Below are 11,362 nucleotides of genomic sequence, written 5' to 3'. Positions count from 1 at the left end.
TACCTGGGAGGCTGAAACAAGGAGAGAGTGGGAAGGCCCCCAACAACCCTGGGGGCCCATCTCTGACCCCACAGAGCCTTGAGAGCCTCAAGGTTCCTCAGTACCAGCTGGTTCCCAAAGTCAGAAGAGGCAGGAGGAGGCTGTCCAGATGTGCATTGTCTCTGCTGGGTCTAAGAGGCTGTCTTCAGCCTCTCTCACTGATAAGCATGGCCTGCGCTCACTGGATGGAGGGACTGTATGCAGTAGGAGCTGTTCTAGGTGGCTCTTGCCTTCCTGGACCTGGGGACACACAGCACAGGCTGCTTCTGCTTTAGTCCTGAGAGTACTCTGCCTCCTGCTCTCTGTTTCTGAGGCCCACTCTAGAATGATGGTCCTCTCAAAGGAGAAAGGCCACCAGGGCCTGAGCCCCCTGTGCTACATCTACACAGCAAGGTCACACTCATAGGGGGACATCAAGGGACCCCCCATAGGGCTTCCCGCCCTCTCGCCACCCCACTCTAAATGCTGAGGTGGAGATTAAAGACTCTCATTCTCTGAACTCCTTCTTCCCCTGGCTTCGCCCATTCTTCCTCACTCAGGTGTTGAAATACCAAAAGGAATTACTACCTAATTCATTGCCTGGCTCAGTTGCACTCAATCCTGTGTCTTCCACAACCCCAGAAAAGCAGCTCATGGACCATGAAGCCAAGTTCAGCCACCGTCTCGTGGTGGATCCTCTAAGGTGTGATTTCACCCTTAGGACCCAGGGCAGTTCAGGAGACTCTTCTATGATGGTGCTGATCAACTGATTTCTCAGTCACAGCTGTGTAGGATGATATCATCATGCAGGTGAAGGCCTGTCATTGGATGAGAAGGAAGGATGGACGGGAGAAAAGTTTTAGAGAGAGAAGAAGCTGCCAGGAGAACATGGAGGCAGATGTTAAGATTTCTGTCTGCACATTTACAGGTTGTTATGAATGTTCTTAAGGGATGGATTGTACAGGCCTTTGTATGTCTAGGTGGGCAATTATATCTTATCAATTGGACCAGAGGTTATTGTGTTGTGTGTCTTTCATGTGGCAATTTAAGTTCAAGAGAGTTCGTGGTGGAGAGACACTGGTCCACCACAGAATTGGGACGTATATTTCTGGCATGGTGGCAGCCTGCCTTGGGAACTAGATGGGTAGAGAGATTGTCGCCAGGCTCAGAGAGAAGCCATCGGCAGTGTGATATGGGATGGAGCAAAGCGGGTGAGAGGCTTTGCTGACTGAGATAAGGACATCTACCAGATATCTTGGGGCACTACGATGCTAGATCCAGAGCAGGATAAAAGAGAGCATTTTTTTTTTTAAATAAATTTACAGCAACACAGCTGCTTCTTCAGCAGCCTAAACCCTATCCTGCCTTGAAATTGTCCAGACAAATCAATCCGTCATCTTCAAATTCATCTTTGTTCAAGTTCTCATGGCAGGAGCAAAATGAAACCATATTCTTGGCCAAAAGTTTACTTACAAATGGCCTCTAGCCCAGATCCTGAAAGAGCCCTCTGTCCCCTCCGAAAGGTCACTAGCCAGACCTCCACAGTCTGTAATTCTCTCAGCATCTTTCTCTCAGGCTCCCACCAGAAGGGGCAGTTAAGCTCTACTCCAGCACACCGGGACTTTTCTGTCCCGGAGAACCACGTTCTTCCATATTCCAGCCACAAAACAGTTTGAAAGACCAAAGAATCACCCACTCGGGTTCCTCGCAGCATCAACCTCCCTTCTCAATATCAATGCCCGTCATAGTTCCTTGTCCTGTGATAAAAACATTCTCACAAAATCAATTTAAGGGAGGAAAGGTGTACTTGGCCTATGGGTCGGCTCACCACAGCAGGAGGCACAACTGTTGGTCATAGTCAGACAGCACAGAGGTATGCATGTCTGTTTTCCGCTCACTTACCTTTCCATTCCATTCACAGTAACTGATACTATGCATAAGAGTTTTCTAACCTCGATTGACCCGATTAAGACAACCCCTCACAGACATGTCTGACTCCCTTCCCAGGTGACTCCAGATCCTGCCGAGATGACAACCGAAATCAGCCCTCACAGGACTCAACATCATTAGTCACTAGGGAAATGCGAGTCAAAGCTACAGTGAAAAACTACTGTATGTCGTGGGCTGGAGATTGGCGTTAATGCTTTGACTCTGCATGTCCAGAGGCATGGTTTTTGATCTGTCAATAAAGATGTCAGCAGCCAGTGGCTGGGCACTAGGTGGGACACTGAAAGTTTAGAGGGTAAGATACAGGGAGAATCTGGAGACTCGGGAAGAAAAAAAAGAAGGGGATGTGGTAGCCGCAGAAGATAAAACCAACCAGCCATGGGGATTTTCAGGGAAGTGGCCACTGGACCTGGGGTGGCAGGGGAAGGTTTAGGGGTGCACAACTTTGAGGTATTTTAAAATTAACTGGCGTGTGTGTGTGTGTGTGTGTGTGTGTGTGTGTGTGTGTGTGTGTGTGTGTGTTTTCCAGTCATGGATCCCGGGTAGCTCCTGGGTGGGTACCTGGGCAGGTCTGTGTGTGCAGCCAGGCAGGAGCACAAAGCGATGCAGCCAAGACTCACCCCAACAGTCAACGTTGGAAAGCTGTAGTCTATTCTTTTAAAAAAAGAAAACAAGCACTGGTGAGGATATAGAAAACCTCGAATTCTCATACCTTGCTGGTAGTAGGGTGAAGCGGCATGTCAGTCACACCCTGTAACTGGTAGAAACTGGGATGCTGGGAGAACCTGACAGCCAGGTCCACTCTGATATATTAAAGAGTCACCTTAGCCACTTGTCCGTGTGTTTGGGACATGATCCAGCCCAACTCTCCCCGCTGCCTTCTGAGTTCTGCAGTGGCATGCTCACCTAAGGCCAGGCCTCTGCTGGGAGGCCAGAGCCTCTGGCTTCACTCCCCAAGCGACCACAAGAGCTGACGGGTTGGAACAGACCTCCGTGACCACGAGGTCAGACTTACTCCTGACCATTCCTAACCGTTTGCCTGGCTTTACAACCACATAAAAACAAAGCCCTCAATCACAAAATCCAACTTCGAGCCATTAAACGGGCTCCGGGTTATAAATAAAGACTTGTAACTGGAGTAATTCTACCTAGAAGTCTCAGCTTGGCCATTTTAAACAAATAACCCCAGAAGGAAGTGGCCATAATTCATGCTTTGTTCTGATTTTAAACTGTGAATAATTAACTTTACAGGAGGAAAAAGAAAAACGCGGACTTTTAAGAGCAGTTCAATCCAATAAATGTCCAATTTGAAAACAGATTACAACTACTGGCCCAAAAAGCCACCCTGATTTAACACTGTGGCAATTCACAGGCGATCAGTCAGTAAGGCAGACAAACTTCCCAGGCCCACACCCCTGCCCTCAGTCCTTAGACACTTGAATGCTAGATGACACCAAGGCTTGCAGGGTTTGTAGATTATAGAGAAGGCACACACACACACACACACACACACAGAGAGAGAGAGAGAGAGAGAGAGAGAGAGAGAGAGAGAGAGAGAGAGAGAGAGCAAAAAGCATGGTGGCCTATAATCCCAGAACTCTGAAGGCTGCGGCATAAGGAACACAAGTTTGAAGCTAGCCTGGGCAACATAGCAAAATCCTGTCTCAGAAACAAAGCAGATCAGAGCCTCTGAGGAAATTACACACGGGCTTATTCAGAGGCTTCAGTGTGAGGCTCCTGAAGCAGGGAGATGGTGTGGGAAAGGGGAGAGGGAAGGAATAAGAAGGAAGAGGTGTATACACAGGCAGACAGACAGACAGACAGACACACACACACACACACAGACACACACACACACACACGCACGCGCGCGCGCGCGCGTGTTCACAGTTCCTTCATTAGAAGTTCTGTGACCTTGAAGACAGCCTTTAGTTTCTCTGAGCCTCTGGTTCCTTATCCACCAGTACAAACAAGGCCACCAGCTCCCAGCATTGTAGGTCTCAATAGGCAAATCCCAGGTTGCCTGACGGGATCACGTCACACCTCCCCTGTGGCCTGAAGCACAGACAGTAGGGTCTAACCTGAAACGTGGCTCACTTCCTTTTGGTGTGATAGCAGAAAAATGGAAACACAGAAAATGTTATTGTATTTTTTATTAAAAAAAAAAACAAATTAAATAAAAAAAACAATCCATGATGTATATAAAACTGTCCATCTGCCTGAGTCCATAGCTCACGGTGGGGATGACTCAGAAGGGGCAGCCAAGGGTGTGGCTGGAGCAGTCTCTTTTTCTTCATATCTAGGGGGCAGGTCCAGCGGAAGATGCCCAGTGTGTGAGCTCTCGGAGGAGGAACCTGGCCCAGAAATGGTGTATATGACTTCCCGATCTCTCTCAGAGGCTGCTCCCTGGTTCTCAGGAGTTGGGGTCCTGCTGGAGAGAGAGAGAGAGCAAGATCACGAGGGGATCTGATGAAAATGTGCCAGCCCCTAAGCCCTGGGCTTTTCTGAGTGTCATTCTCCCAGGAGCCTTGGCCCAGGCTAGCTGTCTCCTGGATTGGCTTTGTTGTCACTGCTGTTGTTGGACGGGTTCTCTCCATGTAGTAGTCCCGGTTGGCCTAGAACTCACAAACATCTGCCCATCTCTGCCTCCGGAGCGCTGGGATTAAAGGTGTGCGCCTCCGCACCTGCCCATCTTGCTTTCCTTCCTTACCTCCCCCTTACTTTTTCTTTTTAAAAGGCTGTGTGGGGGTGGGTCACGGTGCACGTGTGGAGGTTAGAGGGCAGCTTTCAAGAGCCGGCTCTTTACCATGTAGGTCCCCGGGATTGAACTCAGGTCGTTGGCTTGGCAGCAAACATTTGGACCCAGTGAGCCATCTTGCCAGACCCTTATTCTTTATTCTTCTTTATTCCGGTGGAGACCTTAAGACAGCCTGTTTCCTGCTGTTGTTGCCTTTGTCAATGAAAAGGCTCTAAGTGGAAAGGTACACACATCATATCTGCCAGCACCGGGGCACACATCCTATGTGCCAGCACCAGGGCAGGCACAGTCACTGTCTTCCAAAGGGGATACAGTAAGGTATGTGAATATGCAAATAGATCATTAAAGCCCTAAACCAAAAGCTTGACAGGAACACTAGTCACCGGAGAGGCTCCAACGGCAGGGGACTGACATTTTCATTCCCCTCTGCTGCTTCCTCAGTGGGCAATCTTAGACACACAATTCGCCCCTCCTGAGCCTCTGTTCCTTCATCTACAATATTCTGATGATGGAAGCACCTTCCACCCAGAGTGACCATGAAAATCAGAAAATAATGCAAGCCAAGCCAGATCCAGAGGTACACTACACTATAGCAGCTGCAAAAGAGACTTATTTGAAACCTCTAGACAATGGTGTTTAGGTTTGGGGAAGGAAAAAAAAATACAGCACTCATTATTAGATGTCTGTCTCCAATTGTCTGGTCTTTCTCACGGTGCACCAACATGTGCACTAAACACCCTGGTCCCCAGCTCCCTATGTGACACTCACGAGCCTGCTCTGTCCTCTGCCCACCTCCTGCCCCCTCTAATTAGAGGACCTCTCCCCCGACTTTTGTGGCAAACAGGGAAAACTTCATGCTTTTCTAGAACCTTGAGGAAGGGTACCTGTCTTTGGTCCCTTCATACCTGCTCTATGTGAGTGTTAAGGCTCTCTTTGATCCTAGGGGAGGAGGGGGCACTTGAGTGCTGACAGCTATGGGCACCAAGTCCCTAGGGTCTAACTTCTCCTCTAAGATAGCCAGGGCTACACGGAGAAGCCTGCATTGTTCTCTTCGGTGGTTCTTCAAAGCTCTGAGGCCCAGAGGCAGCTGAACATGGAGGAAGGAGTCTGGCCGGGCCAGGTCAAGGCCTCCTCCGTTGGAATACTGAAATCCTTCTGAACATGTTGAAGGTCCTCTGGGGCCTTGAACCTCTCCACCATTGGGACCATCAAAGCTCACAGAGCTGAGGCCCTCAGTCCTTGTTGCAGCTCCCAGTGGACAGCGGACAGAGGGGAAGCTACAGGAATGATAAAGATGCTCAGAGGTTTCCTAGCAACCCCTCATCACTCAGCCTCCGAGCTGTCCAAGGTTTCCTGGCTCAGTGCGAGCGGCGAGGCAGGCTCTCTGACATGCCACCAGATACACCCAAGCCTTAAAAGTGACACTGGCCTGGATTCACTGGCCTGGGATGACTACACATGCCTGCTGGTGACGGTTGAAGAGGAGTCTTACCTGAGATTAAAAAGACTGGAGTAGGAAGGTGGGTTTTCAATCCGGTGCAGGCTGTTAGCCCCAGGAGAGGGAGCTGCTGCTGAAGACTCCGCAAAGTAAGGTGGTGGAGGGGGCGGGAATATTATCACCGAGTCACCTGGGGAAACACGCGACCACAGGTTAGAAAACAAAATAAAACAAATGTAATGACATCTGTCTTGCCTCCCCCATAAAGGTCAAAACACCCTTAGTGCGCTGGGATAAAGAAGTGGGCCTGTGACAGTTCCATGTGAAGTAAAACAGGCTGTGGCTGGGAGGGGACTGCTGTCTAACAGGTGTTTCGGTTTGGGGTGATGGGAAGGTTCTGGAAGCTGATCTTGATGATAGTAATACGGTATTTTGAGTATATTTAACAATGTCACATTGCAATTTGGGGGGGTTTGTTTGTTTGTTTGTTTGTTTTGTTTTTGTTTTTCCAGACAGGGTTTCTCTGTGTAGCCTTGGCTGTCTTAGAACCCACTCTGTAGACCAGGCTGGTCTCAAACTCTGAGATCCGTCTGCCTCTGCATCCTGAGGACTTGGATTAAAGATGTGCGCCACCAACTGGCACATTTATAAAGCAGTTAACATAGGGCTGGGTGCAGGGGGTGGGGGATGGAGAGGGTAACTGGGATGGCTCAGTCAGTAAAGTACCAGCCTCAGAAGCAGGAGGACCTGAGTTCAAACCAATCCCTGGACCCCTGCAAGACACTGGGCAGGTGGCGTGGGGCTGCGATCCCAGCTCTGGAGCAGTAGAAACAGGAGGATGCTTGGGGTTTGTGGCTAGGCAGCCTAGTCAAATCAGCAAACCTTTGGTGGCAGCTGGAATCCTCATCTCACGTCGTATGACTGAGAAAGATACCAACATCCGCCTCTAACCCACATGTGCGCGTAGACTCACACAACACAAAATACATGCAAATTAAAGACGGTTAAGTGAGTGTGTTTTTTTTGTTGTTCTGTTTGAGACAGGGTCCCACCATGTAGCCCAGGCTAGCCTAGAGCTTGCTGTGTAGCCCAGGATGGTCTCAAACTCACAGAGAGCCACCTGCCTCTGCCTCTTGAGTGCTGGGATTAAAATATGTGGGATTAGAAACTGGCCCTAAACTTAGTGGTTCCTACAGGTCACCACAGTTTTAAACAAGCCGGCCTATAACTCTGAGTTTTCTCCAGACAAAGTAAAGCGTCTGCGAGAGTCAATTCACCACAGATTCCCAGTGGTGTCTTCTGCCAAGAAAGCTCCTCTTGCTTTCTCTCGAGAGTCTTAATTCATCAAAAGTCAGCTGCTAGATAAAGTGCAGAGTTGCTCAAAAACCGGACTCATGGCCACCTGCCACACTGTGCCCATCCTTTACCCAAGCTGCATGGGGGGCGGTCAAACCAAAAGAAAGTTTGGGGTTGTGTCTGCTTACTCTGAGCAGAGCCCCTGTATTTCAAGGAAGAGGGACAAGGGACCAGAAGCCAGCTCCAATTTGTCCCCAAATTCCAACCCCTTAGAATTCCAGCTCATAGCACCATGACTGCCACCCAAGAGGGATCTAGACAGGAAGCAGCATTTCTAACATAGGACTGGGGAAGGGAGGATTCTGATAGCCAGCCCTACCAGTTAACAGTGGAAGGAAGATGTGGAAGAGAGAACTCTACTTCCCATAGGGAGGACACCAGTTCGCATTAGTGGCAGGGCCTTTAAAATCCATTTGCCAGGAGGCGGGTGGGTGCAAGCCCGTGTGGCCCCAAGCAAACTCAGAATTCTCTGGCTCCAGCTCCTACAGCTGTCAGCTGCAGCTGAACAGCACCTGCCAGGAAGGACAAAAAGGACAGGAAGTAGCCACTTGTGTCCAGTGTTTAAGCACCACTTCACAGAGCAAACCGCTCAGCCTCTCACACCTGGTGAAGGTGTCCTCGTCTTCATCACCGGCTAAGAGCGTTTATTTGCCTAATGAAGAAACGCTTCCGACTGGCGCTCTCTGCCCTGGCTTCAGCCATCCCCCAGAGGCCACAGCAATGCCCAGAAAAATGAATGAATCTGTGAAACCCTGCTCTCCCTCACCTGTTTATCACTGGTGGGAGCCGACCCACGGGAGAGGCTCCCTTTGAACTCATCTTGTTGTCAGAGGATATTGGCGGTTGGCTGCAGAGATGGCTCAACGACTTAGGGGAGCGTACTGCTCTTTCTAAGGCTCCTAACACCAGCGTCAGGAGGCTCACAACTGCTTATAACTCCAGCTCTAGGGGGTTCAACATCCTCTTCTGGCCTCAGGAAGCCCTGCTCATGTGTATATGTACACACACACACACACACACACACACACACACACACACACACACTTACTTAAAAATAAAATATATCTTAGCTGGGAGTAATAGTGATACACGCCTTTAATCCCAACACTCAGGAGGCAGAGGTAGGCAGATCGCTGTGAATTTGAGGTCAGCCCAGTCTACAGAGTGAGTTCTGGGACATCCAGAGCTGCAGAGTGAGGCCATGTCTCAAACAAACAAATGAACAAAATCAATAAATGAAAAAATAAATCTCATTTTTTTTATACAAAGAAGATCTTAGTGGACCTAGGAACTGGAATTGAATATTCACTTTAACTATATACTACAGTATATAGTAGAAGGCCTGTAAAGCAAGCCCACAGGGCATCCTTAACGTGCTTTCACTGAAAACAGGCCTCTTGATGTGTGCTCACGTGTCCAAGATCTAGCATTGAGCATGTCTACAATGGAACAGTGTTGAAACCTGTAGACCCTCTTCCACAACCTCAAGGAGAGAGCTTCAGAAGCCAGGGATTCATAGGTGAGATGGGCACCAGAGAGAAAGTAAACCATGAGTTTTAAAATCTGCAACTTGAAAGGCATGCTAGGACAAGGGTACGTGTTCAGGAGCACCCTGGCTCTGTCCCCAGCCTGCACCAGATTCCTGCTGACGGGAAGTCCCCTTCTGGTGAACCCTAAGAACACATCTCAAAATACTCCCAGACCAGTGGAGGAGCCCCCATCTCTGAAGCATTCGTTACTTCAGAATTAAACATACATAACAGATACGTAACACTGGGGGAGCTCTCCTTGTATCTCCCAGAGTGTCTTCTAACAAGACCTGTGGCTAGTAAAATACCATCCCATCTGTGAGTGCTGGGGAAGGCTCTCCGCATAAGCTGGTCTGTACGTGGCTGTCATCTGGCCAGCTCCTGCCTCTTGCTCCTTTGTAACCTTGGGTCCCTGTTTCTTCCCAGTCAGGCTAAGCTTGAGGAATCTCAGACAGTAAGCTCTTTAACCCTAAGGAGGTGTTTGACCCAGGATTAGGTCCTCTGTGAGTGCTAGCTAGTATGAGACTTGCTTTGTTACTATAAACATTTATAGATACAAATAAATGATCCAGAGAGTTTACATCTGCTCTTCCCCTCCAAGCCTGCTACCTCAGGAGACCAGAGGCCCAATGAGTTCATTCCCTCCACCCACCACCAGTGAAGGGCCAGAGGATGTCCCAAACCTCAGACGCGTCTCGCCTATTTGTCCCTTCTCTGTACCTCCACACTTTCGAACTCAGGAGGCTTCATTACCCAATCCTTCTATGTCTGAAGGTGATAGGCTGTGAGGGGAACCCCAAGAGTATCCCCTAGCTGAAACTGCTGCTCCATTCCAGCATGAGAAGAACTGGAGAGATGGGGGTCACTTGGCTGGTTCCTAAGAAAACAGAAGGTTCCAAGGCTGCCTTCATCCCCAGTCAGGGTCACTACTCACTGCCTTAATGCTTCCGCCAGGGTATACCACAGAATGTGTGTGTGTGTGTTGGTGGTGGTAGTGGTGGCGGTGGTGGTGGTGGTGGTGGTGGCAGGTATCCGTGTGCTCAACTGTGTACACATGTATGAGACAGAGAAGTTGAGAAAAGGAATCTATACAGACCCAGGGAAGTCTGGTTAAGTCTGCAACATCCACTGTGACCTGAGAAAGTGCACAATGACAGACACTTACCCACAGTGATGTGGACAGGCTCTGTACTGTGGGTGTGTCCACCTTCGATTTCAGAGGTATCTCGGCTTGAACTCAGGTTGCTTTTCTTCTTAACATGGGCCACCACAAAGAAACACAATCCTACGAGCACAATCAAGGGCCCCATGATCTGCAGAGAAAGGAAGCTGCAGATCTGGGGTTCGCCTTCTCCACTGTTTGTCTCGTTCAGTGGTTCCTGTGCCCAGTCTGAGCCACATCCTGGCACCCAGATGCCCAGTACGCTGATGAGCATGCCACTGGTCAGAAACAAGAACCCAAAGATGAGACACTGGGCAAACTGGCGGCTCTCTCCACAGAAGAAGGATTGGTCGGGGTCCTGATGGCCCTGCCGCTGTCGCTCCCTCAGTTGCAGGCGTGCCCGGGACCGGGCTAGAATCACAGTTCCCAGCCCTATCACTGCACAGGAAGGCCCAGCAATCTTGAGCACCATGCTGCAGTGTGAGAGAGGCTTATATTGGCACGCCTGGTACCCGAAGATGGAGAGCAGGACCCCCACACACAACAGGACTGCACCGAAGACAAAGAGGAAGAAGATGAGTTTGCTGACTTGTCGGTCCCTCTGGTCTCCGTCTGGCTCAGTAGTTCCTACAGAAGACATGGCCAGAAAAGAAAAGGCCTCCTCGCTGCTCCCCGATGTGAAAGAGGAATGTGTGTCCTTCCCTCCGGCAGTTGCAGGCTCTGCAAGCAATAACACATGTAAAATTACCCTGAGTACAGGAATCTCTGACCAGCTCTGATCTCTTGCTGGCCATTGCAGAAATCACAGAGGGGTGACCTGTCAGGAGGCGGAACTCCTCGCAATTGGCCTACCATAGAACAATGACTTGGCCTATGAGTCAGGTGGACTGGCATTCAGAGACTCCCAAATGTGTAATTTCATGAATATACCAAAAAAAAAAAAAAGAGGAAATTAAATTACCATGTTTCTGAGATAAGAAAATCTTTTTAAAAATAAATAAAATGACGGCCGTGTGGGTGTGGCTTTTCCTGTCCCCAGACCTACAAACTCATTTCTCCAGGCAAGAGAAAAAAAACATGGCAGATAAGGGAAGAGCAACAGGGATAGCTTCTGAAACGACTGCCTGGTATGACGTCAGAACTGCTCTGATCAC

General features: G+C 49.4%; 1 protein-coding gene across 2 annotated transcripts; it reads right to left on the bottom strand.

The window, feature by feature from the left end:
• Positions 1 to 4,103: 4,103 nt before the first annotated feature.
• Positions 4,104 to 11,120, bottom strand: Tmem171 (transmembrane protein 171). 2 transcript variants are annotated; one of them, XM_032898989.1, is made up of 3 exons: positions 10,212 to 11,120; positions 6,216 to 6,351; positions 4,104 to 4,396 (listed from the first exon to the last, which is right to left on the bottom strand). In XM_032898989.1, the coding sequence occupies exons 1-3, from the start codon at positions 10,846 to 10,848 to the stop codon at positions 4,198 to 4,200; spliced, it is 972 nt and encodes a 323-aa protein (XP_032754880.1). In that variant the 5' UTR covers positions 10,849 to 11,120; the 3' UTR covers positions 4,104 to 4,197. The 2 variants fall into 2 exon arrangements, with proteins under 2 accessions (XP_032754880.1, XP_032754881.1); XM_032898990.1 differs by having other exon boundaries at positions 4,104 to 4,393.
• Positions 11,121 to 11,362: the final 242 nt, after the last annotated feature.

The sequence above is a fragment of the Rattus rattus genome, chromosome 3, assembly GCF_011064425.1.
Source record: "Rattus rattus isolate New Zealand chromosome 3, Rrattus_CSIRO_v1, whole genome shotgun sequence".
Classification (NCBI taxonomy): Eukaryota; Metazoa; Chordata; class Mammalia; order Rodentia; family Muridae; genus Rattus; species Rattus rattus.
This window is presented reverse-complemented; position numbering and strand designations above follow the sequence as displayed.

Excerpts from the sequence above, each read along its gene's own strand:
- Tmem171 (XM_032898989.1), bottom strand. The coding sequence starts at position 10,848 with ATGTCTTCTGTAGGAACTACTGAGCCAGACGGAGACCAGAGGGACCGA. Across the intron at positions 6,352-10,211 it reads GCCTGTCCACATCACTGTGG|GTGACTCGGTGATAATATTC; the intron begins GTAAGTGTCTGT and ends GTGTTTCCCCAG. Across the intron at positions 4,397-6,215 it reads TCCAGTCTTTTTAATCTCAG|CAGGACCCCAACTCCTGAGA; the intron begins GTAAGACTCCTC and ends CTCTCTCTCCAG.